The 18,987-nt window shown below is 45.1% G+C and overlaps 1 protein-coding gene across 2 annotated transcripts in view; it reads left to right on the top strand.

Annotated features, from left to right (window-relative positions):
- Positions 1–18,987, top strand: part of MYH9 (myosin heavy chain 9) — a 99,697-nt gene that overhangs the window by 64,326 nt on the left and 16,384 nt on the right. For both annotated transcript variants that reach the window (XM_032781744.2, XM_075068526.1), the window contains exons 12-22: positions 1,427–1,579; positions 5,497–5,670; positions 6,272–6,445; positions 7,032–7,146; positions 10,150–10,343; positions 10,830–10,951; positions 11,446–11,515; positions 15,441–15,601; positions 16,483–16,591; positions 17,558–17,689; positions 18,321–18,527. In XM_032781744.2, coding sequence (XP_032637635.2) covers positions 1,427–1,579; positions 5,497–5,670; positions 6,272–6,445; positions 7,032–7,146; positions 10,150–10,343; positions 10,830–10,951; positions 11,446–11,515; positions 15,441–15,601; positions 16,483–16,591; positions 17,558–17,689; positions 18,321–18,527 — 1,611 coding nt within the window. The remainder of the gene's footprint in view (positions 1–1,426; positions 1,580–5,496; positions 5,671–6,271; positions 6,446–7,031; positions 7,147–10,149; positions 10,344–10,829; positions 10,952–11,445; positions 11,516–15,440; positions 15,602–16,482; positions 16,592–17,557; positions 17,690–18,320; positions 18,528–18,987) is intronic.

The raw sequence follows: 18,987 nt of genomic DNA on the forward strand, positions 1-18,987 counted from the left end.
TCCAGCTCCAACTGCATCCTGCGTTCCTCCTGAAGGTCGTCTCCACCTATCACATGGGTCAAGACCTTTTTCTGATGGTCCTCTGCCCCAAACCGCACGCGGCCAGTGAGGAATGCCACATCCAAGCTCGACATGTGACGGACTTCAGTGTTCTACCTCGAGCGGCCTAAGCCATTCAGGAAGTCCTCCCAACTGTTCGTTGCCTTGGCTGAGCACGAGGGGTCGGTTGATCTCCACTCAGTGCCTCTCCAACTGGATCACTTTGCATCCATAGCTGTTCTGCTCTGGCGGATATTCCCCCACCACCAATTGTGAAGATGCACTTGACTCGGGCGCAGGCCTCATTGGCTATCTTCTTGGCCCACGTCCCTGTCCAGGACACTTGCAGGGCCACCACATGGTCTTCGGTTCACACGTTCACCTCACACTGTGATCGTCTCCCAAACTAGGGATGACGCCGGGTTCGGCAGGACTGTACTCTGTCCCGAGAACTTGTGAACTCCTACCCACCTCCAACAGATATAGCTTGGAATCACCTATTGTGGAGTACACATGAGCAATCACTTGAAGAAAAGACAGTTTTTCCGTAACTGGTGTTTGAGATGTTGCACATGTGGAATAGACATCCTGCCGTCCTTCCCCTCTGTTGGAGTTGTCTGGCAAGAAGGAACTGAGGATGGGGTGAATGCGCAGCTCCCCTTATACTGCACCATGGAGGCGCCACTCCCAGGGTTGCTGGGGCGCTCCCCCCTACGGGCGCTGCTAGGGGAAAAACTTCCAGCACCAGTGCATGTGGCGAGCATGCACATCTATTGTGGAATAGACATGAGCAACACATCTTGAACACCAGTTACAGAAAAGGTAACTGTCTTTTCTCAACTTGTCCTGTGACGAACACTTCAGTGTGGTCTCTGTATGATATAAAAATGTCCTCTTTAGAAGTGGGGTGATGGGAAGAAAGGATACCAATCAGTCAAGGATGATTTACAGAATCTGCCCTCCCATTTCAATATATAACTCTCTGCCTTCGATGCGGGAACTTGACGTTCCAGGAAGTGAGGCACTGAGAAAACAAGCCCCAGACTCCACAAATACCTATGGTTCTCTTATGGAACCCTGGAAAGTCACTATGGTACAGCCATTGACCTTTTTATGAGGACTAGACAGAATTTCCTCTTTGGAGTACCGGTATGGCTCCTGCCAGAGGCAAGATGCTGGAATTGGGACTTCTTTGCCTCTGATCCAGTATGACAAGTCCTCCATTCATTATTTAGTCCCTCCTTTTCATCTGAAAGAGTCTGCAAAATGACCAACTCATTCACCAAGGCAGTCAGGTCACTGACTCCAACCTGAGTCTCCAGTGTGCCAGATTACTGAGCTATTCGGTTTTAGATTACAATATAACTCTTGTTTCCTTTCTCCTCAGGCTGACTTTGCCATCGAGGCACTGGCCAAAGCCACTTACGAACGTATGTTCCGTTGGCTGGTGATGCGCATCAACAAGGCCCTGGATAAGACCAAAAGGCAGGGGGCATCCTTCATTGGAATCCTTGACATTGCTGGCTTTGAGATTTTTGAAGTAAGGAGGTATTCTATTCCTGCATACAATGGAACATGTTCCTGTGCCCTTGCTCCCTGGCAAAATATCACTGAGGTCTGGGGAGAGACAGATTAGCCCCTTTTTAAAGTTGAACTGGACTTTCTTAGTAGGGAACCTCACTGTCCCACTAATTAGGCAGTTTCTAGGTGTTATTTCAAAAGGTTACATTCTTTAATATTTCAAGTTTGTTGCAAATATTTAAATGTCCTAACATTATCTAAAAGTTGTATCTGTTCTGAGGGTCTCCTCCTTTCTGGAGTGTGCATTGTAGATACCGCAGTAACCATCTGTATGGTTCTGTATCTCTTGATTTCCTCCCATAGATCAGAGTCCAAATGTTTGTTAGCTTTAGGCTGAAGTTTAATGACTTTTGGTGTGTTTCTTGCAATGTGGAATTTAAGGGCCACTGTCAACTTGAATGTTTTGAAATTGACCAAAAATGTTTCAGAACACTAAAGGAGGCTCTGAAGTTTTTCCAAAAGAGATGCTTTAGGAGTTTTTGGGAAGTTCTGTGGTCTGTTATACAGGAGGTCAGACTGGATAATTACAATGATGAGACACAGTAATACCAGGATACAAAATATATCGGAAGGACAGAACAAGTTGTGCTGGTGGGGGAGTGGCATTATATGTGAAAGTGTAGAATCAAATGAAGTAAAAATCTTAAATGAACCAAACTGTGCCATGGAATCTCTATGGATAGTAATTCCATGCTTGACTAATAAGAATATAGCAAGAGGGATATACTGTCAACCACCTGACCAGGATAGTGATAGTGACTGAAATGCTCAGGGAGATTAGACAGGCTGCAAAAATAAACTCAATAATGATGAGGGATTTCAACTATCCCCATGTTGACTGCGTATATAGCACCTCAGGATGGGATACAGAGATCATTTCTTGAGACCTTAAATAACTGCTTCTTGGAGCAGCTAATGCTGGAACCCATAAGAAGAGATGCAGTTCTTGATTTAGTCCTAAGTAGAGCACAGGATCTGGTCCAAGAGGTGAATATAGCTGAATTGCTTGGCAATAGTGACCATAACATAATAAAATGTAACATCTCGGTGGAGGAGGGAACACTAAAGCAGCTCACCGTGGTAGCATTTAATTTCAGAAAGGGAATGACACACAAATGAGGAAGTTAGTCCAACAGAAATTAAAAGATACAGTGCCAAAAGTGAAATCCCTGCAAGCTGCATGGAAACTTTTTCAAGACACCAAAATAGAGGCTCAATTTAAATGTATACCCCAAATTAAAAAACATAGTTAAAAGGACCAAAAAAGTTCCACTATGGCTTAACAACAAAGTAAAAGAGGAGGTTAGAGGCAAAAAAGCATCCTTTAAAAAGTGGAACTTAAATCCTATTGAGAAAATAGAAAGGAGCGTAAACTCTGGCATGTGATGTGTAAAAATATAATTAGGAAGGTCAAAAATGAATTATAAGAACAGCTAGCCAAAGATTCAAAAAATAAAAAAAACCAGCAGAAATATAAGTACACTGGAAGCCTGCTAAACAACCTGTAGGGCCACTGGACAATCAAGGTGCTAAAGGAGCACTCAAGGAAGATGAGGCCATTTTGGAGGAACTAAATGAATTCTTAGGGAGATTTCTAAACCTGAGCCATTCTTTTTAGTTGACAGATCTGAGGAACTGTCCCAGATTGTCATTAGACAAGGTTTTGGAACAAATTGATAAATTAAGTAGTAAATATAAGTCACCACTATGAGATGGTATTCACCCAAGAGTTCTGAAGGAACTCAAATGTGAAATTGCAGAACTAACTGTAGTGTATAACCACCGTACCAGATGACTGGAGGATAGCTAATGAGACACATGTTTAAAAAGGGCTCTAGAGGTGCTCCTGATAAGCTTACTGCCTGTAATTATCTTCAGTACCAGGCATATTGGTTGAAACTATAGTAAAAAGCAGAATTATCAGCCACATAAATGAACCAGATTTGTTGGGGAAGTGTCAACAAGGTTTTTGTAAAGGGAAATCATGCTTCACCAATCGAGTAGAATTCTTTGAGAGAATCAACAAACATGTGGACAAGGGTGATTCAGTGGATATAATGTACTTAGTTTTTCAGAAAGCCTTTAATGAGGTCCCTCACCAAAGGCTCTTATTCAAAGTAAGCTTTCATGGGATAAGAGGGAAGGATCCTCTCATGGATCAATAGCTGAATAAAAGGTAGGAAACAAAGGGTAGGAATAAATGGTCAGTTTTCAAAATGGAGAGAGGTAAATAATAATGTCCACCAGGGTTCAACATAAATGATCTGGAAAAAGGGGTAAACAATGAGGTGGCAAAATTTGCGGATGATACAAAACTCCTCAAGATAGTTAAGTCCAAAGCAGACTGTGAAGAGTTACAAAGGGATCTTACAAAGCGGGATGACTGCGCAACACATCGGCAAATGAAATTCAATGTTGATAAATGTAAAGTAATGCATATTGGAAAACATCCCCACTATACATATAAAATGATGAGGTCTAAATTAGCTATTACCACCCAAGAAAGAGATCTTGCAGTCATTGTGGATAGTTCTCTGAAAACATCTGCTTAGTGTGCAGCAGCAGTCAAAACTAACAACATTGGGAATCGTTTGCAAAGGGATAGATAATAAGAGAATATATTGCCTCTATAAAAATCATGGTATGCCCACATCTTGCATACTGCATGCAGATGTGGTCACCCCATCTCAAAAAGGATATATTGGAATTGGGAAGAGTACAGAAAAGGGCAACAAAAATAATTAGGGGTATGGAACAGCTTCCATGTGAAGAAAGATTAATAAGACTGAGACTTTTCACCTTGGGGAAAAAAGATGGTTGGCGGGAGGGAGAGAATCTGGTAGAAGTCTATACATGACTGGTGTGGAGAAAGTAAATAAGGACATGTTTACTTCTCATAACACAAGAACTAGTAGTCCATAAAATGAAATTAATAGGCAGGAGGGTTAAAACAAAAGGAAATATTTCTTCATACAACATGCAGTCAACCTCTGGAACTCTTTACCAGAGGATGTTGTGAAGGCCAAGACTATAACAGGGTTCATGAAAACTAGATAAGTTCACGGAGGATAGGTCCATCGATGGCTGTTAGCCAGGATGGGCAGGGATGGTGTCCCTAGCCTGTGTTTGCCAGATGCTGTGAATAGGCGACAGAGGATAGATTGCTTAATGATTCCCTGTTCTACCCATTCCCTCTGAAACACCAGGCATTGACCACTGTCAGACAGGATACTGGGTTAGATGGTCTGACCCAGTATAGCGGTTTTATGTTGCTTCTGGCCTTGGATTCTATGAAGTGCTGCTAAAAATATTCTTAGAAGCAAGGGAGAGTGGGTCAGATGCAAACATCAGACATTTTGTGGCCTATGTGCATTCCTGTCTATCAGCCTGTTCAGCAGCATGCAGGTAAGATATCCCAACTCCAGAACTTCTTCCTAGGACCTGCAGAAGTCTCTGGAGGTGAAGAATACCCTCTCCCATGTCACCCCATGCTTCCTCCAGGGTTTTCATTGCTTCTTGAGCAAAAACTTGATGGGGAGGGTCAGGAGAGGAGGGAAGGGTCTAGGCTCCCATTGCTCCCTAGACCTATTAAGGGAGCTCCCAACTTTGAGGTTGTGGGGAAAAGGAGAAACCTTCCTGGTCACAGATTGCTGAAGTTTCTCAACACTTCTGCTATATTGTGAAGTATATATGTGGTGCTCTTGTACAACTGAAAGTGATTGGCATAGTGCTACCAGATGTACTCCGTACACAGAACATTTTTGTCAAATTCTTCCCTTATAGAAGTGGGAATAGAAAAATAGTAAGTAAATATTCTAACAAAGGTGACCATTCAAGTTGTGTCCCTCTAACTTCTTCCCTTTTTCTCCCTATTAGCTGAACTCATTTGAACAGCTGTGTATTAACTACACAAATGAGAAGTTGCAGCAGCTCTTTAATCATACCATGTTCATTCTGGAACAAGAGGAGTACCAGCGGGAGGGCATAGAATGGAACTTCATTGACTTTGGCCTGGACCTACAGCCCTGCATCGAGCTCATAGAGAAGCCGGTAAAAAAACAATTTGCACACCCTTTCTGAGCAGCAAGGAGAGGCTTCATTATATGCTTTTTGCCTTCTATGCTATCATGGATAGAGCCTCTTGAACAGGTCGGAGACTGGCCATCCAGTTCCTGCAGTCCTTCATCTAAGCAAGTGATTTTACTTAGACGTGAACATGGGCACTCCTTTCCATCTTACTTCCAAATAATAGCCTGCTGATCAGATGTACCAATACCCATTTCTAAATTAATATGCTTTGTAAAATCCCCTGCAATGACCTTCTGTATTTTAATGTCCTCTGTCTACACTTGTAAGGAGAATGGCCAAGTAGCTTTTCTTTTTTCCACTTAAAAAGCATCCTGTCACCTAAGGCTCCCTAGACAATCCTAGCCTCATATAGGGGTCCTACTAGTGAAAGGAACACTCCAGAATCCAACTGGGGAATTACAGGCGATATTCTGTGATTAGCCATTTCTGTATTATTGGGAATCTGATTTTAATACAGCTGCTTTTGGTGGTTGGGTATTTTTCTTTCAAAGTGTTTAAATGTTGGCACTAGCGTAGGGCTGATTTGTGTCTTTGAGATGTTCTGGTATATCCCTTGTTTTAGGCGGGACCCCCTGGTATATTGGCTTTGCTGGATGAAGAATGCTGGTTCCCAAAAGCGACTGACAAAAGTTTTGTGGAAAAGGTGATGCAGGAACAAGGCAACCACTCCAAATTCCAGAAGCCAAAACAGTTGAAAGACAAAGCTGACTTCTGCATTATACACTATGCTGGCAAGGTAAGACTCATGGCTGCTGTGTGAAGTGAATCCAGAACATGCTGCTGGATTCTTCCACAAATCTAACTGGATCTAGCTGCTGTTAGAATTCTGATGCTTCACATACCAATGAAAGAAGTTTCTATAATTACTCAGGTACCTGACCCAGGTGATCCTACCAAATGCATCCACCTTGTGGGTTAGGGGAGGACTTGCCTACAAAACAGTAGATGTAAACACTGCTGGACTCAAACTCCAAACTGAGATTAGGATGACCTAACTCGAATATTTATTCACCAAGAGTCAACAAATTGAGCGATACTCCATTGCTGTTGAGTGACACTCCCAAGGTGGTGCATACTGGTATTGCAGCCTCACTCCTAGCTCTTAACAGCACATACTATAGCAACTGTTCAACTGCATTCTGCAGGTGTACTCACTAGATACCTCAGAGCAGGCAGAGTGGGGAATAGAGGGTCAGACCCACAAACAGTGTCTTACTACATTCTTAATGTTGGTTTTTAGACTTGTGCAGGGTCCTACTAGATCCTGCACTTTTGGAAACCCTCAGTCAATTTCTTGGTGATGAACATAATTTTTTCCTTAGGTGGATTACAAAGCAGATGAATGGCTGATGAAGAACATGGATCCTCTGAATGACAACATTGCTACTCTTCTCCACCAGTCCTCAGACAAGTTTGTGTCTGAGCTGTGGAAAGATGGTATGTGTTTAAAACTTTTTCCTGTTGGCAGTTTTTACTAGAAGAATTGACACTTAACAACATTTGGTATCTGATAAAACTCTCTAACAAGATGTGCTGCTTTTCCCCCCTTTAGAATGAGAACAGAGATCAGCATGATCTGGAATTGACCCCTGAATGGGACTCTTTTAATTCTGACCTGCAATACTGCCGTCCCCTCCTGCAATGTTTCTTGCATTCTTATCCTGCTCCTACCCACAAAAACCTTAGATCCTGCAAGAGAGACTGATTTCCCCCATGCTACTAAAAACCAAAACAAAAAAGTTGGTTTGTTTATATATATATATATATATATAAAAAATAAAAAATGCAATTCAGAGTTTTTTACCACTAAAATATCTTGCTTAAACCATGTAAAAATACTTTTGCTGTCAATTATAAAAGGAGTTAATCTTTCTATCCCTCTTAGATTTAAGTATTAAAACATTTGTTAAAAAAAGAAAAACTTGCTTTACATTGTCACAGAATTTCAGCACACTGACTAGAGATTTAGTATTTACCATAGTCTTGTCTGTTTTTGTCTTGTGTGGGGGTGGGCATATATTTTTGGCCCATCCCATCCCGCCTACAACAAAGTATGTTTTACCTGCGCCCACTGTTATGGCAGTGGATTCTGTGGGACCCAAGGGATCCCAGTCCCACTGCAGGGCTCTAATCCAGAACTTGCTATCCGCTTGCTTTGCTTAGGCAACAATAGTGCACAAGAGAAATATCCCCTCTAGCTGAAATGAGGGGTTGACATTCATTGGCCTATAGCCTGGTGCATGCACTGCAGCTGCTTCTCTAACCAAGGAATCCCAGGCTAAAATCCGAATCTACCAGTATGTCCAGTATGTAGCTGGTAGCTACAGCATTCAAACATGACATCTCAGATGGTGAAACGATATAGTTAATTCTGTCACTAGTGTGTTCTTGCTGCAGTGTCATTAGATATTTTACTCTTTCCTCTTTGGATGTGTTTTCTGCTTTTGACTCTTACTGTTACTATCGCTTTTTTCCCTTGGGTTTTCTTTGACGTCTCTGTCTGTTGCAGAGATGCAGAACGTTCAGAGAGCCTATTTCTATCAACACTTTCCTATTCTTCATCTAGAACCAGGTGACTGAGAAAACCGGCTGTCGTGTCATGTGTAATGCATTGTAGAGCCATGCAAGAAATGCTTCCATTAATTCTTCTGTCCCTTTGCCACTCCTGCTTCTTTGTTCAGTCCCTTTGCTTCATGCTAGTAACTCCCCTTGGACTTGAAAAAACAAAAGCAACGCTCATACTTTGCAGTGAGATACTTGAAAATACAGGAACGTCCATATGCTGTCCATGCCACTCCTAAGACCTGCATAGGAACAGTTAGAAAGGAAACCTAGGAATAGTCAAAAAGCAAACCTTTCCATCATCTGTTTGAATACAGACCCAGTGATCCTACATTTCAGTGTAGGATTTTGAGGGATGGTTTCTGAGATGGTGCCTATTAAAAACAGAACTTCAGCTGAATAGTACTCCAGTGGAATGATTTGACTTCAGCTGCTAACCATTTGAGAATGACTTAGTCTCTAAGTCTCATGTGACTTGTTCTGCATGGAAAATGGCCTGCCTAGTGAATGCTGTACTGCGTCAGGCTTGCGGAATTCATTCAAAAATGCAGTTGAGCAGTCCCCATGTACTGTTCCTAGTTGAAGCTTCAGTCTTAAATGATTGTCATTTTTGCTGTTTTCATGTAGACTATAGGGATCAAGATTTTAAGAGAATTGTTCTAACCAGAATCTGGAATACTCGTCTGTGGCTTTCCCTGTGATGTCATCCAGAGACATAGCCTTCTTTTCTCCCTAATTAGAAAGACTTGACCCTATTTTTAGCAGCTATTGTAGGGATGGCAGATTGTAATGTTGCCTTAGCTGAATAGCAGAGCCTGCCTCTTTGTGAGCTGTCTCATCTTAACAGGTTTTTTACCCCCAAAGCAAGGCTGTGCTCAAGTTAAATATATCCTCCCNCCCCCCCGCCCCCCATTGACATGGTGATAGTTTAGATGCCAGGTAACAGCTAAGATCAGAGAAGCAATGATGCTACCAAGCCAATGTGATTAGGAGCTTAGGAAATTTGTGTCTTAGTTTTGCAGGCTGTTAGAAATTGGGTAGGAAAGTTGGGAAGATAAGTGCTATAGCTTCTCCTGGCTTCTTCCCCCAAAATTTGGCCAGTACCTATTGATAAAATAGCCCAGTTCAAAAATGGAAAAACTCAGTTAATCTGTGTCTAATGGCTTCTTCAATTCCTTGGAGCAGTGTTTGTGGTACAAAAGGGAGATGGTAGGATCTCTAACAACTTTTTCCACCAAGGCTGTTGGAAGTGTAGCGCACTCATATCAAAGTTAGTGTATTTGTATTCTGAAAAATGACTCAAATAATGGCATTATGGGGTTCCAAGTTTGTGGCGTTTCCATTCCATGTTTGCTTAGTTTACTGGTTAAGAATGTGGCTTCTCTAACTGCTAGCCTTACAAGGTCAAGCAGAGTTATTACTGTGCACGTAACTGGCTGAACTTGTACCATTTGTGTCAGGGTTGCTGGTTGTTGTGTAGGAAGGAAAGATACCAGGTTGAATCTGTTAGAAGTGCCATCTTGTTACTTGGAAGCTAACCAAGCCTGGTATGGAATTTGAGGTAGTAAACACAAAATCCATTATGCCACTTTTTGTTTACTCTTCAGAATACAACTGCTCTATTTTAAACTGTTAGTTGGGTCCATCTCACACAACAATTCATCACTCAGACTCAGTAGTGAGCGGCTGCTTGCTTTCTTTCCTTCCTGCCCCATTCCTGCACAAATGCTGGACAAGACTTCTACATCTGTGTAGAGAAGAAGCAAAAAGGATCCTGCAGCTCCTCTCTTATCCTGCTCTGCCCAAATATTCTTTGCAGATGCTCACCTACTAGACTATTGTGGAAGTTCTAACTCTCTCCCTGTGTTTTTTCTTTAGTTGATCGTATAGTGGGGCTGGATCAGGTGGCTGGTATGTCAGATACAGCATTGCCAGGAGCCTTTAAAACCAGGAAGGGTATGTTCCGAACAGTGGGACAGCTCTACAAAGAACAGCTATCCAAACTGATGGCTACCCTGAGGAACACCAACCCCAACTTTGTCCGCTGCATCATCCCCAACCATGAGAAGAAGGTGAACGTTCTCTGGCTGGGCTAGCAAAATACTGGGAGTGAGGGGATGACTGGTAAACCTGCTTGTTGTGAAGGACACAACTATGGCCTTCAATCACTTGCAAGGCTTTGTAGAGGGGTATGAAGAGTTTCCTTCCCTGATGACTGCATTTGTTGCACAGCAGAAGTAGTACCTACCTCTCTTACTCTTATATCTGTCATTTTAATTATAGTCCACTTGTAATACCTGCCTGAAGCTCACAGATGTATGATCTTCTTCTTTCTAGATGGATTTGTAACATTAAATACCAGCCAGGCCGTTTTTAGGGCACTAAGAATGAATCCTGTAACTCCCTTAACTTTGGAGGTGGATCTCTGTTTGCCTCTATAAGGCCTTCCTTATGGCTTCCCCTGGAGTGGGCACTTTGAATTTAGTGAGCAGAGTAGGAGTCCCTCTTTACAGCTCTTATGAAGTTTTATAACATTGCTAAATGCCTTCCCTCATTAGGCTGGCAAACTGGACCCCCATTTAGTCCTGGATCAGCTCCGCTGTAATGGAGTGCTGGAGGGAATCCGTATCTGCCGACAGGGCTTCCCCAATAGAGTCGTCTTCCAGGAGTTCAGACAAAGGTAAAGTTCTGATCTGAGCATAAAAGCAGCCTCTCAATCATACCAGTTTAAATGTATATTCAGTACGTAAGTCACTTTGTTTTAATCATAATTTGATTGCCTCTGCTTCAAATGGCAGGGGACTTAAATATCAAAGGCAGTGATGTAGGAGTTTGCCACTTGTTGTTGTTATGGGAGCGAGGTTTCTCTAGAGGTTGTAGTAATCTGTTGGATCTGGGCTGCTTTGCTTCTCTCACAACAGCTGTGACTTGTGCGGTAAACCTGTAGTTGGCACGATGGGTAGAAGACCTCAGCCAAGACTGTGGCTTTATCATCTACTACCAAAGGGCATAAACACTATATTCTGTAATCCACTAGAGTTACAAACTATACAAATTCATAGTTCCATAGGAATATGTTACAGCCATTATTTTCTTCCAGACTTCTTCATCAGAGTGTCTAGTGCAACTTCTATATCATCTGTCAAACTGGTCTAACACATATTGTCCCTGCAGATACGAGATCCTGACTCCAAATTCAATTCCTAAAGGATTCATGGATGGAAAGCAGGCCTGTGTGCTGATGGTAAGCCACATCCTAAAGCAGGGGTGGACAAACCTTTTTTTTTTTTTTTGGTTGGAGTGCCGCATTGGGTTTCGTAAACTGTATGGAGGACCGATTTTAGGGGAGAGGGTCATGGCCTAACCACCAACCTCTTACCTGTTCTCTTGCCCTATCCAACCCCCCTCTTCTCTGACAGCCCCTCTGGGACCCCTGCCTATCCATACACCCCCACTCCCTGTCCTCTGACCGACCCCAGACCCCCGCTGCCCCATCCAACCCCTCCTCTCATTCCTGACAGCCCCCCCAGAATCCCTGCCCCCATTCAACCCCCTATCCACATTCCAGCCCCAATTTCCCCCTGACCACACTACCTGGAGCACCAGTGGCTGGCAGTGCTGGAGCTGAGCCATGCCCACACCACCACCACGCAGCACAGAACACCATGTCAGCCCAGGCTCTGCAGCTGCGCTGCCCCAGGAGCTCGCTGCCCTGCTGCTCAGAGCACTGCGCCTGTGGTAGAGCGAACAAGCTGAGGCTGCGGGGGAGGGGCTAGGGGCTAGCCTCTGAGGCCAGGAGCTCGGGGGCTGGGCAAGATGGTCCCACAGGCCGAATGTGGCCTGTGGGCCATAGTTTGTCCACCTCTGTCCTAAATCTTAATTGTGTGCGTTGGGGCTGAGGAGGAGAGTGAGGGAAAGTCTAAATCAGACCGACCGACCTTCCTTTCTCTAGCAGTATTACAGAATACATCCCATGTGCTCACAGGCCTAAATTCTCCAACTGGAACATCTGGTCTGTTATGGGGGAGAGCAGCAGAAGACTATAGAAAGTAAAAGCCCCTATGATTGATGCTGCTGAACCTTCTGCTAGCCAAATGACATATTGGGATTTTTCATGCTGGTGAGCCGAGACTCAGACACATGGCACTTTGTAAGATGGTAGTGGTTCTGGTCTGAGTGAATCATAGACTCAGACTCATAAATGAGGGTTGGAAGGGTCTCAGGAGGTCATCTAGTCCAACCCCCTGGTCAAAGCAGGACCAGTCCCCAGCTAAAACATCCCAGCCAGCTGAGCCTTATAAACCTTTAAGGATGGAGATTCCACCACCTCCTGAGGGAACCCATTCCAGTGCTTCACCACTGTCCTATGAAAGTGTTTCCTAATATCCAACCTAGACCTCCTCCACTGATCCTCGTTCTGTCATCTGCCACCACTGAACAGCCGAGCTCCATCCCCTTTGGAACCCCCCTTTGGGTAGTTGAAGGCTGCTATCAAATCCCCCCTCACTTTTCTCTTCTGCAGACTAAATAAGCCCTGTTCCCTCAGACTCTCCTCATAAATCATGTGCCCCAGCCCCCTGATCGTTTTCATTGCCCTCCGCTGGACTGTCTCCAATTTCTCCCCATCCTTTCTCTAGTGGGAGGACCAAAACTGGATGCAATACTCCAGGTGTGTCCTCAACAGTGCTGAATACAGGGGACTAATCACTTTTCTCAATCTGCTGGCAGTGCTCCGTGTAACCTGGCCCTCGCCAGCCTAGGCCCCAAAAATACCTAGAGACCAACCGAGGTGCAGCACCTGTGTCCTTTTATTACTGTTCACAAGTATTTACAGAGACCAACACTCTTGGAGACTATAGCTTCCCAGCCAACAGGGATCTAGAGCCCATGTTCCTCCCTCTCCTGTCTCCCTCCTTTCCTGTCTCTTAGCCAGCTTTATAGGGCAGGCTGGCTTCCCAGGCCTGCAGGTGGATCCCCTCTGGTAATTAGGGCATGGCTCCTCAGCCAGCCCAACTAGTACCCTTCTTCCTCTGGAAGAGGGCTAACAGGGTCCTGGCTTATTTCTTTTAGCCAGCACCCTGTTATGCCCCTCTCCCTGTAAGAGGCATAAGGTCCAGCTGCTTTTGGCCCTTTCGCCTTTTATTTTTACTTCGGGTGGGCCTCTCCGCGGGAAGGTCTTCCTCTGGAACCAGTTGAGACCCAGTCCCCTCCACCAGTGTTCACCCCATTTCCCCCACCCACTGAAGGTACACTGCAGATCCTCACAGCAATCACATGGCGGGTAGGGTCCCAACCCTTGCTCATCCTATTCCTGAGGGACAGGGTCGGGAGTTAGCCTCTCATCCAGCAGGATCTTCCCTGCCTCATTTTCCCCCACACCTGTGTGTGGGTTCGGGGCTTTGTCTGCGGATGCCGTCTCCCTAGGGCCCTCGGCGGGGCCTGGCCCTTCTCCTGCGGGGCCTGAGCCAGTGAGCTCTCCCAGGCAGGCCTCCCGTGGACCTGCCCGCTTTGGGCTCAGTTGTCTAGGAGTTGGATGGATCTAGGTCTGTCCCCAATTCCAATAGCCTCCTGGCTCAGGCAGCATGCCCCCCTTTGGGGGTACCACCTTGCTTCATTCCTGGTAGTGAGCCCCAGTCCCTGCCCACCACTGCTGGATACAGTAACTGCTCCAGGACCCCCCTGTCTGACCCACTACCTGCGTCCACCCACAAAACTCAGCCCACCCACGCTCCATCTCCAGGCAGTCCCATTTTGTGTGCCCCGGTTTGCTGCATTGCCAGCAGGTAAGCTGGGCCGGTTGATTGGGTGTCCCTTGAGGCTCGCCATTCTTCCCTCAGGCCACTCTGGAGAACGGCTCCGGTTGCCTCCTCCCCAGCTCCCTATCCTTCTGGGGCCGGTCCTCCCTCCGGGATCCCTCGGCCTCTATATACTCTTTTTGGCGTGGATTGTTCACTGGCAGTAAAATTTTGTTCTTGATGCATATTTGAACATGTACTTCAAGACAAATTTCTTTGAATGACTTGTAGTGATAGCCACAGACAACAACTTCTCATAGTGCCGGTGGGTGCTCCCCTCATCCCCGCCCTGACTCCACCCCTGTCCTGCCCCCATTCCAACCCCTTTTCGAAAGGCCCCACCCCAACTCCGTGCTCCCCTTCCTCTCAGGTTTGCCGCCTGGTGGGGAGCGCTGGCAGCTGTGGGGAGAAGCGGCATGCTCCGGGCAGGAGGCAGACGTGAACTGGGGGGCGGGGTGGGGAGCTGCTGGTGGGTGCAGAGCATCTTCCAATTTTTCTCCGTGGGTGCTCCAGCCCTGGACCACCCGTGGAGTCAGCGCCTATGGTGATAGCTGCTTTTAGTGGAGGGTGCAAGTGGCCAGTGCAGGAATGCCTGTCGCAAAGTGGCTATTTAGCATTCCAGCTGAAACTGAACTTAGTGGATGCCACATCCACTCCATCACATGCAGAATGTAGCTGATTTTTTCCCCAGCTGTTAAATGCTTAATGCTAGGCAGGTCCTAGGGGAAGAGGGAACTGGGTGAAACACTTCTTCTGACAAGGAAAAAGAAGCTGGAAGAGTTGTATCATTTATGGGAGGGATCAGCAAGTCTGCTGTTTAGGAAGGGAAGAGGAAGGTTAGGCACAGTATATATTTAAATATATTGAGTTAAACCCAAAACTGGCTACAACCTCTAGCAGAGAGTGGGAGCACAATATTATCATTGTAGCTTCTTAAACTGACTAGTAAGATGTCTTTTGTGCACAAGTGATCAGACCTGGACATATGTATCCCCTAAAGCACTTTTGTGGACTTGAATGCTCTAGTATGATGTACTAAACCTGACTGCATGCTTCCCCTCTGCCCCTCCATCCCATCCTATGCTTGACTGAACTCTAAGAATCCCTCTAGAGCAGTGGTTTTCAACCTTTTTTCATTTGCGGACGCCCAGAAAATTTCAAATGGAAGTGTGTAGGCCCCTTTGGAAATAGTCTGTGGAGCAGGTTGTAAACCACTGTTCTAGAGCCAGCTGTGTCAACCGACCATATGATTTTGGTGCAGTTCTTCTAGCATGGCAAACAGTTGTTTCTTGTGACAAATCACTCGGAGCAGTCCCAGTGCAGGGATGTTTTCCTATTTCTAATGGGTGCATCCTCCCTCTTTATCCTTTTTAGATCAAAGCATTGGAGCTGGATCCAAACCTGTATCGAATTGGACAGAGTAAAGTTTTTTTCAGAGCTGGAGTCCTTGCTCACCTTGAGGAGGAAAGAGACCTGAAGATCACAGATGTCATTATTGAGTTCCAAGCATGCTGCAGAGGATACCTAGCCAGAAAGTAAGGACCATACTCCATGATGTACGTGTGTGTCAAATGCATACTCATCCTTGTTGAGTCAAGCTTATATTCTACGAAGCCAACTAAAAATGATTCCCTTCAGAAAGGACTAATTCTTGTCTGAGGATTCAGTCACAGAATGCAACAGTTGATGTTTAAGGCATTTACAAAACTCAAGTACAACTTAAGAAAACTTGACACCAGAGTGAAATTGCAATACATTGACTAAATCCTGGTAAAGACTTCTGCAAGGAAGTGTTTGAGCTAGTATTCTACATCTTCCTTGGTTTTTATTGGCTGTAAAGTATACTCTTGTCTATAGGTACTTCAAGCAATGGGGAAACCTTTTGTCAGAGCAATCACAACCACAGATGGCAGATGTGAGAATTTGAAAAGGGTTTCTGCCATCAACATAGTGACAGCGTAGTGCAATAAAAATGTTTTTTGTGTACGTCTGCCTCTCAAAACTCTAGAGTTGGGACTGAGGCAAGAACAGTAAAAACCACAGCACATTTCCGTAAACATATAAATGGTATGGTGAGCAAACAGACATCGAACCAGTAGTGAAGGGAGACATGAGCAAAGGAACAAAGATCTCTTGATGGTGAGTAGTGAGTCACTGAGGCTGAGAGGATTGTTCCTCATGGGGTAGAAGTTGGAGAGAAGGCACTTCCTCACTGGTGAGGAAAAGGAAAGAAGGAAGACAGCCCATGTATACTGAGTAGTGTAGTCAAGGTCTGAAGTAAAGAAAAGCTCATGGAATGTTTAGAAAGGACAATCTGGAAATGACGACAGTTGGAGATGGCTGAGGATTGACTTGATGTAGATGTCTGTGTGGAACCTGTGGCTTCGTTGGTTGTCTGACAGCTCTTATTTTTCAGGGCCTTTGCCAAACGTCAACAGCAGCTAACTGCAATGAAGGTGCTTCAGAGGAATTGTGCTGCCTACTTGAAGCTGCGTAACTGGCAGTGGTGGAGGCTGTTCACAAAGGTACATCTTCTCACCTGGCTATTTGCTAAAGTGTTAACAGCTGTAACTGGAGCTTTCCATGCTCACAAGACACAAACTTCTCTGTACAGGGTCTCTACTCCATGTTGTAGCTGGATAATACCAGCAGAGCTGTCCCAAGTGTAGTTATGCAGGATATCTGCATGCCTCAGGTGCACTGCTGCATAGGAATCTAGTAATGCTGTGGAAAATGCAAAAGTAATCTTCCAAGCCCAGAAGAGCCTTATCCTCTGCACCCTTCCAAGAGGAGGGCTGTTTGTTGTATAGCTGAACTGTGCTGTTGCTGGAGGAGTTCACTGTGGTGAGGGGTTCACCATCCCTTCCAGAGCAGTAGAAGAAAAGAGGGGGAGTTCTGATCCTCTACCAATAGACTCAATCATTTTCTGGCCTATAACTGAAGTGGGCATCAGCAGGAATGAGGCTCTTGAGCTGATTTAGGAGCAAAGTAAATCTTAATTTTCCCCTACTGTGAAATGAGATTTCTGATTGACCTTTCAGTGAAGTATCCCTCACCAGCATGCAGATGAACTTGCACTCTTGCTCTTCTCTCCTGATGTCTTTCCTGGCTTAGCACCAGGTCCACCATGCACCTAGACATTACCTACATCTTTCCTGCTGTATCCTGGCCTGAAGAAAGGGGTGGGTGGGCATTGAGACTTAGTGGTGGGGTATACGGAGTCTCCAATGATTCTGCCTCCCAGCAGCACCTCTCCTACCATGGCATTCTCTAGTGTCACAACAAAACCCTGGCAATTGACAAGTACTTTAGATCTGAAACAAACCTTATCTAAGCTTTTGTTGGGACTGGCCTGTTTTCTAGTGTAAGTGTTTCTTTGTTTTTTTTGTTTTGTTTTCCTTCCAGTGCCCATTTACTGAATACTAGGGCCTCTCTATGCTATTTTTCTTGCCATTGACTCTCTATACATTCCATTAATTTTCTACTTGCAGGTGAAACCCCTGCTGCAGGTAAGCAGGCAGGAAGAGGAGATGATGGCCAAGGAAGAAGAGCTGGTGAAGGTCAAGGAGAGGCAGTTGGCTGCAGAAAACAGACTGACTGAGATGGAGACCCTCCAAACACAGGTGAATCTCCCTTACAAAACCCCAGCCAGTCAAACTACTAGATGGCTGTTCTTTCACATAGCTGGCCCATGATCTACAAATGGCAGGATTCCTGCTTAAGTGTGTTAATTAGTTCTCTGTGGCTTAAATACCCCAGCTCTCTTCTCTTAGTTCTGCAATAGTGAATAGCTGTTGCTCTGCTACAGCCATCATTTGGATTAAAATCTCCATTGACTGAGTATTGTGGAGAGTCACAGAAACAGAACGTGATCACTAACAGATTGTCTCTGGCTTGGAGTAGAGAAGGATTTTTTTGTTTAGGAATAACATCTGTGTGTTTTCTTTGAGGGAGGAGGAAATTTCACGCACTCAGGAAGGGCATTCCCAAGACATCTCTTAAGGGTTGATGTAACACATGAGATTGTGCTAGACAAGTTTATGCAAGGGGATAAAACTTAAAACATAACATTCCTACTTTGGCTTGTGACTAGCAGCAGGAAACGCCTGGTCCTGCACTGAGAAGAGTCCATGTAAAAGGAAGAGCATATGTGCGAAATATAAGGAAAGGCACCTGGGGTTTAGCACAAAAGTAAAGTCACCAAAAAGATCAGTGATTTGGAACTTAAAGATCCTGGGTTTGTCTCCTATGTAGCTAATAGCAGAGAAGCTGCAGCTGCAAGAGCAGCTGCAGGCAGAGACTGAGCTCTGTGCCGAGGCTGAGGAGATAAGGGCCCGTCTAACGGCAAAGAAACAAGAGTTGGAGGAAATTTGTCATGACCTGGAGGCCAGAGTGGAGGAAGAGGAAGAACGGTGTCAACATCTGCAGGTTGAGAAGAAGAAAATGCAGCAGAACATTCAGGTAACATCCTGGGAATGGCACCCGTGTATGTGAATAAGGTTGGTGAGTATCAGAATAGTGGTGCTGTCTCAGTGGGAAGGATAACAGAACAGGAGGCAAAAAATAGTGGTATGGAAGGTGGGGCTGAACTCCAGATTAACTTGTTAGGGTCTGTTACCCTGTGGAGACAGGAATAGGACAGTTCTAACTCTAGGGTCAGCTAAGACACACACCCCTTCTGAGATAATTTTCCCAGTTCTTAGGCGATTGAATCTCACGTTGCTCCTAGGTGGCTGGGTGGATCCTTAGTTAAAATGGTAGTCTGGAGACTATAGATCAGTGGTCCCTAACCTTTTTTGTGTGGCGGGTGCCAGACAACGAGCCACGGAGGACCGTGGCGGCGGACGAGCATCCACCAAAACTCCACCGACAAGCGGCAACATCAATAGGCATTGCTGCTGACAAGTAGTGTCATCCAGAG

The sequence above is a fragment of the Chelonoidis abingdonii genome, chromosome 1, assembly GCF_003597395.2.
Source record: "Chelonoidis abingdonii isolate Lonesome George chromosome 1, CheloAbing_2.0, whole genome shotgun sequence".
Lineage (NCBI taxonomy): Eukaryota > Metazoa > Chordata > Testudines > Testudinidae > Chelonoidis > Chelonoidis abingdonii.